Source organism: Stegastes partitus, unplaced genomic scaffold (genome assembly GCF_000690725.1).
Source record: "Stegastes partitus isolate 25-593 unplaced genomic scaffold, Stegastes_partitus-1.0.2 Scaffold1130, whole genome shotgun sequence".
Classification (NCBI taxonomy): domain Eukaryota; kingdom Metazoa; phylum Chordata; class Actinopteri; family Pomacentridae; genus Stegastes; species Stegastes partitus.
The window spans coordinates 10,902-20,485 of record NW_007578861.1 but is presented as its reverse complement, the minus strand read 5'-3'; the positions used below and the strand labels follow the sequence as shown (position 1 = coordinate 20,485).

General features: G+C 39.2%; 1 protein-coding gene across 2 annotated transcripts; it reads right to left on the bottom strand.

Annotated features, from left to right (window-relative positions):
• Positions 1-1,620: 1,620 nt before the first annotated feature.
• emc10 (ER membrane protein complex subunit 10) lies at positions 1,621-7,815 on the bottom strand. Of its 2 annotated transcripts, XM_008296455.1 has the most exons (8): positions 7,663-7,815; positions 7,477-7,543; positions 6,237-6,349; positions 5,349-5,462; positions 4,744-4,928; positions 4,317-4,410; positions 2,437-2,534; positions 1,837-1,925 (listed from the first exon to the last, which is right to left on the bottom strand). In XM_008296455.1, the coding sequence occupies exons 1-7, from the start codon at positions 7,753-7,755 to the stop codon at positions 2,448-2,450; spliced, it is 753 nt and encodes a 250-aa protein (XP_008294677.1). In that variant the 5' UTR covers positions 7,756-7,815; the 3' UTR covers positions 1,837-1,925; positions 2,437-2,447. The 2 variants fall into 2 exon arrangements, with proteins under 2 accessions (XP_008294676.1, XP_008294677.1); XM_008296454.1 differs by lacking the exon at positions 2,437-2,534 and having other exon boundaries at positions 1,621-1,925.
• Positions 7,816-9,584: the final 1,769 nt, after the last annotated feature.

Here is a 9,584-nt window from a genome sequence, read left to right as displayed (position 1 = left end):
TGTGTTTAAAGAAAAATCCTTGGAAAGTTTTAAATTTTTGAAATTGTTCAAAAATTATTGGCAATTTTTTTTTAAATATTTTTTTTTTGTTGTTTTAAGGAGTTACCAATTGTTTTATTTTTCCTTTTAATTTTTGCCTTTTTTTAAAATTGGTTTTTTGTTTTGGCCTTTGGGTTTTTTTTTTTTTTTTTTTTTGCATTTACCTTTTAATTGATTCTTTTTTTTTGTTTAACCCCTTTTAAAAATGATTTTAGACAGTGAATACTGAACTAAAATCAAATAAGTTTACATAAATTAAGTAATAGGGCTTGGTGATATAGCTGAAAAGTCTGTCATGATAGCATGTTTTCCCTTTGAGCAGGCCACCAGCAGTGTACTGTTTAGGTATTGGTGGTGGGGGACGACACGGGGTCATAGCTGATTCTGGACTGCAAAGTCCAACTCACAGGACATCCACCAGTGGAGGTCTGTGGCATGATGCAGGAAGGAAGCAAGCCCGGGCTTCATTCATAACACTGAACTTTTGTTTGTTGCATCTAATGTATTTCAATTGCATATTTTCTTTATGCTATGAAGTGTCTATTCCTGGCAGCTGTCATTTTTCTGGTAAGAAACATTCATAATTAAAAAGCTTAGTTTTTATGTTCTTTACAGTTTAGGGGCTGGCTAAATGCTGCACTTTTACTTTTTCTCTGGTGCATATGTGTGCATTTTTATAAGCGAGGGCCACCAGTTTCAGTGTGAGGGACTCAGATGCACGCACATGCACAAAGAACAGAGAACTCAAATTACAACATGCTAAAAGGTCGGCACATCCTAAAGTTGTCTGCCACTATGTGGTAATGCTATAATTACATACTTGTTTAAAATCTTGCATATTGAATCTATAACTGTAGCGCTCTTTTCTGTAACTAGACTAATGAATCAACACAAATTCTGTGTGGACAAAGCTTTCATCAAGTCTAACTAAATTGACTATTACAAAAAAAACAAACATAACGTGCAACAAAGAAAGTAGCACAGACACAGACCCGTTTTGTAAAGTGTCAATCCCAGTGATTCCAACACCATCCAGCCTCTAGAATAAAGACAACAATAGCCCTTGAGAACAGGGAGCGTGTCTCTAAACATTTACATGAAATGTAATGAGGCATTTGGAGGGATAACCTTAAATTCCCTCTGTGTGTGCAGTTTATTTAAGCAGTATTTACTGAATAAACTGTCACAACAGTTGACACTTGTTGGGGGAACAGCAGCAGCTGCTCTAATCCCACTGGGGTAAACCCCAGACTGTATTATAAAGGATTAAAGTGCTGAATGGAGGCTTTCCAGTTCAAATGTGGCGAGCTGACGCAGAGGCAAGTCTGGTTTCCCCCATTAGTGAGAGAAAGCAGGAAGAAACACATTTAGGAGTCCTGAATCGCAGCTGCATTCCCAATCAGATTACAGTTCAGTTATCAAACTAAAGCTGAGATTAAACACTGTTTAGGCAACACAACATTTCACAAGATTTGATTTTTCTTTCAATCCTGAGTACTTCTTTAAAAAAAAAAAAAAATCCAAACCTGAGAAAGCAGGACATGATGCTGAGACCTGATTGTTTACAAACCTTCAAAAAAGTCAGGTCAAGTAATAAATACTTTATTTTCACATTACAAATGCAGTCATCAGCAGGACACAATATCTCCTCTGTACTGTACAGGTTTAATATGTGAGTGACAAACATTTATCCTCATTAAATAGCGTTATGTACAGCAATTAAAACTGTTACTTTTGTTCAGTAATGTTAACAAAAACAATCATAAAAAAAATCCTGTTGATCATCGGCCGCCTCCATTAGCTGCTCCGCCGCCGGCTCCTCCTCCGGACTGATCCTGAGCGCCGGACATCATCAAGAAGAGAACCAGAGGGACGATGTACATCCACTGAAAGGAAAAGATCGAGAAGAAAAAGGGAAGTCAATACAACAATTCCTGTGTTTTCAGGGTAACAAATTAACGGTGATCATTGACAAGAGTTCCACATTGGACATCCCAGATTAGGTTCAGTTTATGTTCTGAACAAAAGAGAAGAAAAGGTAAAGTGCACAGGTGGGTGAGAGGCTGCAGAGTAAAGATCTCAGGGTCAAACACCAAACACATGTTAAACGTATTCACACCGACTGTTCAGAATGAGCAAATAATAAACATCGCAGTTTGACATGCAGGCTTCTTAACAGACGGACTTTTGATTGAAGAAAATTTGATCTCCGTGTTTATCAGCCTTTAATGTATTTGGTATTGACCTTGAAAAGACCGTGAATGAGTGGAAATGAAAGAACAAGTGGAAAGCGAGGAGGTGGGGATCAGTTAGTGACTCTGCTTAGATGTTAAATCCAAAGTTTGACAGACAGAGGAGGGAGGGGGACAGAACGAGCCACAAGTAAGAAGACTGTACTTCAGTGGGAATCAGCTCTGCTCTCTGCCTCCCCCTGCTGGGGGCTGGGCCGAATTGGAGACCATGAGGAAGATTGCACCTCCCAGAATCAAATACCACTGCAACACAGCACAGCACCAAGTCAACACACTGTCACTGGATGCAGCACAGCACAGAGTCAACACAGTCACTGCACACAGCAAGTAACAGGGCAACACAAGACAGGTAGATCATGAACGAGTTCAGATAAGCCATGCCACGGGACACAGGACCGGGCGCTCTGTGAAAATGCTTTTAAATGTGTAGTTATACACCTAATGACAGCTTGTAACGTCAAAACTATTTACTACTTACTATTTGGTTTCAAAAAATGACTTGTTTTTGTGCTACTTGTGTTTAAAATGTCACTTCTTGGCAAGATGAGGATTGGATGATGAGTCCTATTATCAGCTAAAGACATCACACATGGCAGCACAGAGCTGAGGCTCAAACCATGACAAAGACTCAGGGTGCTTTTACACCTAATCTGTTTGGTTCAGGTAACCCTCTGGACCCCAAAACCTGCCAGCAGGTTTGACAGGTTTTTTAAAGAAACAGAAAAAGAAAAAGGTAGATTTTGAAGTTTCTGAAGGTCCTTGAACTGCTGATCTGTGATGGGTCATTGTATCAACAAACCACAATAAGCGTAAATAGTGGTATTCCACCATTTATTGCAAACATGTAAAATGTGCAAAAAATTAGGCATTTGTATTTGCCAAATTCTGTAAAAAAAAAAAACAATTCTGCCATCCTCAGTGCAACTGTGAAGCCGTTAGTGCCTCAGCTGTGACTAACAGCGACGTGACAGAAATTCAGTGACTTTCAGGCTGAAGTGTGATGAACTGCAGGCAGTGTTTAGATAGAGCAGAAAGGGAACAAGTAAGGAAACAAATGTAAAATGTAAGTAGTAAAACATTTATAGCATTTAGTCATTCTTGTTTTCCAGAGAGGTGGGGGGAAATCTTTCACAGAAAAGTTACTTTCAATCTTCTCTCATAGTTTGTCTTACCGTATCTGTGAAAGAAAGGTGCTGGCACTTCTTGCACTTACAATTTTGTTCATTTCACTCGTGTTTAATTTAATGAATATAGAAGATTACCTTAGCTTGTACAAACAGAAAGTGTAGTTATAGTTAGTATAAGTTAGAAGGTCTTCTTGCCACAATTAGGAATTATGAATCTGAAAAAGTAACACTGGGGGCTTGTTGAAAATCTGGTCTCTTAAAGAACTTGAGCATCTGCTGCACACCAATAACAAGTGTTGATTGGCAGGTTATTCCTGCTGCCAGCTTACCTTTCTGTTTGACATCAAACCAGCTGTCGGTTTTCATTATTTTCTTTTTGGTAGTGCATAGAACTCTCACTGTTGTTTCTATACTCATTCCAACATGTCGCCTGAATGCTTTTTATATTGACTCAGCCTAAGACCTTTCACAGAAACACATAGGAGCTGTGCCTAAGTTATTCTAAAGCAGGGAAAACTCTGTTAACATAAACTCGAGCAGAACTAAAAGTTAATGGTCCTTCGTCTAAACCAAACTACAGGTGTTAAAGCACCCTTAAACAGTGGAGTGACTCCAAACAGAATCCAACAGGGAGAGCAAACACACAGAGCAATACAAGAAAAAAAACAAAAAACACTGTGGTACTGATGTGCCGACTCTATCTTAAAACAAGCTGCACACATACAAAAAGTCATGGTGGGTCTGATAAAGCACAAAAAATGATGCGGGTATTTTAATTCATTGATTCATTAGCTTTACAGGAAATTACAATCATCACAGCCCCATTACTGAAGGCAGAGGATATATCTTTAGGCACAGCCTGCTAGCCTTATCAGCAGTTTTCAGTGTAAGTACTTACATATTTAGCAAAGAAGGATTTCTGCTCTTGTGGATTCTTCCCTTTCTTCTCAGATTCCTGTTCCATTCGTTCGAGGAACAGAGCGGTCTCAGGTCTGCATAGAAGTTGACAATTAGTATTCAAACAAACTCTAAAACAGAATGTGTATCTGAAAAGCACAAAAGGTGCAGAGAGACTTGCTCCTCCTATGGGCAAACGATTTGAAGCTGCTGAGCTGAGGCAAATACAGCCAAATCAAAGGCATTTGAAGAAGCTACACTCAGACACACAAGAGGATTTGACTAATGCACAGACAGCTTCAGATATGTGTGCACAGTGCATATTGAACAAGTAGTTTAGACAAGAAGAGAGAAAAATCAAAGTGAGAATTACATAAAGCTTCAGGAAGCAAGTGTGGAAAACAGTGAACAGATAATGTCAGACTGACCCCGGTGCATTGACAGGAGCCATGATGCTGAGCGTGGTATTGAAAACCTCAAGATCAACTTCATCCTCGACCTCAGTGCCTCTACAGGCTCCAGGTAACGTCACTATGGAGACACCGATGAGGTATCCAGAGACGTCGGTGTGGATTGTGATCACATCGCTCAGATGGGATTCAACCATGGCACACTGAGCAGCAAAGGAGAATACAGGCTCATATTAGCATTAAAAAATATTAATATGTCAGTCTAACTCATGTCTGTAACTTCAAACCCAATTAATTGGTTAGAAAAATGTACACACTGGCTCTGAGAGGCTGCGTGTCTAATCTCACACTGCATAAATATTTCAAATTTTCAAAGACTAAAAAAAACGTTTGTGGCAGGATCAACAATCAGTGTTATCACTCAATCAAACTCGACTCAAATTCAGCAAAGAAGACATTATTTGGTTTACTAGAGGAAATCATTGAAATGATTAGTCTGGTTAAGTAGTAGTACAAGTAGTACATTATTACAAAGAGCACCAACCACTTCTCGTAGTATTACTGAACACTTTAAAGTGGTTGTTTTAAGTGTAATTGCTGGTGAAGATCAGTGAAATACATACAGCTCTGACGAATGCTGTGAGGTAACCTTCCATCTGCCGCTCCGTCTGTCTGTCTGCCTGCAGGAAAACACGAGGCACTCTGATCCTGTACAGCCCGTCCACTGCGGCCACTTCCTGCAGAGACATCCATGTTCAAAGCAAACATGTTAGAGATGCAACCTCATGCTGTGATATATTGATCACACTCCGTTTACACAACTTCTACCAATGACTCAATATTCCTGGTGTATTACTCAAACAGCTTGTCAGTTTTCTTTTCAAATTTGGAAGAAACTCTTTGCAGTGGTCTTTTAGTCTTCTTGTGGCAAAATGTGTCCACAAAGAGAGAAACATTTATTTGAAATATGGCTGCACAATACATAGTTTCAGCATCGACACTGCTATAAGCGCAATAGAACTAAGGCACGTTAACTCAGATATATCATGTTACAACTGTTTTTGGTGCTTGGTACAAAAGAAAACTGTTGGAGTTCTCATTTTCAAAGACTAATCTACAACAGAGGTCTGTCTGATAGAACACAATTTACTCTGAAAAGGGTCTTTGGATACTCTAAAAGTTTTAAACTTTGTTTACAAGACTCAAGAGTTTGTTGACCACAGGCCCACATGAAGGCTGCATGTCATGCAACATTGAGTGCGTGAAAATATTTTGGCGACAGAAAGGAACATGTTGACTAAAACACATACTCTGTCAAAGCTAGACCTGAAAGTCATCCAAGACAAAGACATTTTTAAATGACTTTGCCAATGTTACACTAAATGAGAGAGAAAGGTTCCAATCATATATATATATATATATCACAAAAACCCAAATGTTAAAAATCCTTGTTGTGTAGGCAGCTTTAGTACATCAGTCGACATCCTTTCAAGCTGATGATCACAGCTCACCTTCAGTTTAGTTCTATCCTCCTCTGAGAGCTGATTCTGAGATAGTGAGACACTCGGCTCCCTTCCAGCTTTCAACACCAGGGCTCCACGCACTCGAAACTTGGCTACATCATCTGAAACAAGAAAGACAGTAAGAACAGAGTCAAGTCAAGTCATTGTCATTTATATAAATATGCAGTACATTTAAAACTACAGCCATAGAGCCAAAGTGCTTTCCAACAGAGAAGTAAGACTGATATATCAAATTTACCTAACAAGTTTAAATATTGGGGTTAAGACCCTACAGTATTATTATGTAAATTTACTCAAGTAATTTAAACCGACAGGAAGAATGAATGATTAAATTTCTTTAGAGCGAACACTACAGCTACACATTTATGTTTTTCAGAGAAAACCCAGCAAGAAGAGCATGTCAGACAAATTACTTAAAAAGCCACTTAGAAAAAAGGAGTGGTTGGAGACTATTTGGTATTCTTCAATATGCTGCTGTACACATGAATGCAGTTGCATGTTACTGTACATGCCGGGTATGGCTGAAGGATTTGGGAAAAATATCCAATTGCAATTTCTCTGGCAGATATCGCAATAGATTTAAAACCACATTAAACCGTATACACTATATTACATTTTTGATGCAGAGATGAGAACTAAAAGATATAAAAATGCTTCCAACATGTATCTATTTTTAAAAAAAAAGAAAAAAAAAGCATTGTATTTAGAACAATTACCGCAAAAGCTGTGATTCTGTTAAGTTAGACAAATGAAGTCATAACACTGAAAAACAGAAATGAACTAAAATAGGTAAATCATGAATGGCTGGGGAGCAGCATCTGAGTATTGCACAGTCTGCTATTAAAGGAATAAAAAAAATAAATAAACTGTCAGACACGCTGCATTATGTGCATCGTAAATTGCAGCCTTTGGCATTTGCTAATTGCATAGTTTCAATTTTTGCTTCTAATTTCAAATCTGTTAATTGATCAGCATTAATGCCGGCTTTTATATAGCAACTCGACAGCTCTTGAAACACTTAAATGCATGTTGTACCTGCTAACTTATCGATACGTTTATAAAAATGCACTTAATTGACAGATTTTTGAATGGAGTTTGGGGTGCAGGTCTCTCCATTCGGATGTGGCGTTAACGCTTGCAGTATACGACTACTCATTTAGCTTACCAGCATTAGCAATAACGTTTTTTACAACATTATAATGGCAGAATAATCTTAACAGTCGCTCACCGACTTCAAATGAGTGTTCAAGAGGCACAGAGAAACCGCTGAACTCAGTCTCCAAGGTATCACCGACCTGAGAGTAAAAATGAAATGTTAGTCGTTCGCTGCTCACACATGCTAATGCTAATCACGTAGCTTCCGCTTTGCTCCATTTAAAATGATGAGGTTTAAATACTAACATTTGTCACTTACCCTTCTCCCGTTATTACAACATACAAAATCTGTGCATACGACAAATAAAACAGCACAAACAAGAGCAACTTTGAATGGTGGTAGACGAGCCATTTTGACAGGAACGACAGTCAAGTGTACTAGCACAACATCAGCACTTCCGGAGTTCTTCTTCTGCTGATGAATTTCCAGCAGGACGTGCACAGCAGAGAGTGGCGCTGCCCTCTACAGGCGAACAGCAGTTGCTGCTTCCATTTCGAGTACAGGTCACTTGAGTCAAGAGTCATTCCAACATAGTCCACTCTCATAATAACACTCTCACTACACTAATACTACCCATCCATTGTCTATACACCACTTAATCCTCACTAGGGTTGTGGGGGGGCTGGAGTCTATCCCAGCTGACATAGGGTGAAGGCAGGGGACACCCTGGACAGGTCATCAGTCTATCGCAGGGCTACACAGAGAGACAGACAACCAAGCACACTCACATTCACACCTATGGACAATTTAGAATCACCAGTTAACCTCAGCATGTTTTTGGACTGTGTGGGAGGAAGCCGGAGAACCCGGAGAGAACCCACGCTGCACGGGAGAACAACAACTCCATGCAGTTTCCTCAACCGGCGACCTTCTTGCTGTGAGGCAACAGTGCTAACCACTGCTCCACCTTGCTGCCCCACTAATACTACATTTGTTTAATATTTTATTATGTTAGATTTTGTTTCACATGTAAATAACCCCTAAGAATTGTGCAATAGCAACTGTTGACTCAGGAACTTTACGGCCTCTGTTACGTTGTGTGCAAATGGTTTTATGGTTTGCTTAATGTTTTATAATATCATAATGTAATGTATGTCTTTTAAAAAATCTTTTATTTTTAGCTCTAATGCACTGAGAAAGCACTCAAAATCTCCCTGCATACTGAATACTATGACAAGGCTTTCTATCTCTTTTTCTATTTCATCTCAAATTTTTTTTAGAACAATTTCCGCTTGACCGTCCCTGATTTGTCTGACATTTTTCTACCACAAATGAACACACAACATCAGTGAAATTTTAATGTGATATATCAAATGCTTTCTGAGATAAACACCAAAAAAATTGCCCATCAACCCACTGTCTGCACTTTTTTTTTTAAATATGAGGCTATGTTTGAATGACAATATCTTAGGAACGATTAAAGATAAAATAAGTTAAATTGGATTTTTTAATCTACTTGTCTAAATGGGTGACAGATCTTTCAGCTATCAAAGTCCTCCGCTGTGGATTCGGCTCCCGGTCTTGGTTCAGGAGGCAGATGTTCTCTCTACTTGTAAGATCAGACTTAAACCTTTTCTTTTTGATAAGAATGGGCACACTTAGGGCGGCTCAGGTAACCCCGAACCATCCTTTAGTTATGCTGCTGTAGGCATAAACTGCTTGGGGACTTCCCATGATGCACTGAGCACCTCTCCTCTCTTCCTCCCAACATTCACTTGTATGCTGCCACTACATGTCACTGATGTTGTATCTTCTCTCTCGTGTAGTTTGCATTTTATCCTTTCCATGTATTCTCCAGAGGTACCTGTTTCTGATCTGCAGCTACTGGCCTCACCAGCCACCTGTTTATTGCTCTCATATGCTTCATTTGTGTGTTTTTCATCTGCTATCATGTTATCTCTCCCCTTTACCGTCACTCTAACCAGCTGAGGCAGATGTCCGTCCTCCCTGAGCCTGTTCTATCAGAGACTTCTTCCTATTAAAGGGGAGTTTTTATTCATCCCACTGTCACCAAAGTGCTCTTCAAAGGGAGTCTTTGCATTTGTTGGGTTTCTCTCTAACTTGTAAAGTCTTCACCTTACTTTGTAAAGTGCCCTGCAGTGGACTCATGCTGTGAATTGGCACCATATAAAAAAAAAAACTGAAGTGAATTCATCAACTTTCAAATATCTGGTAGAACA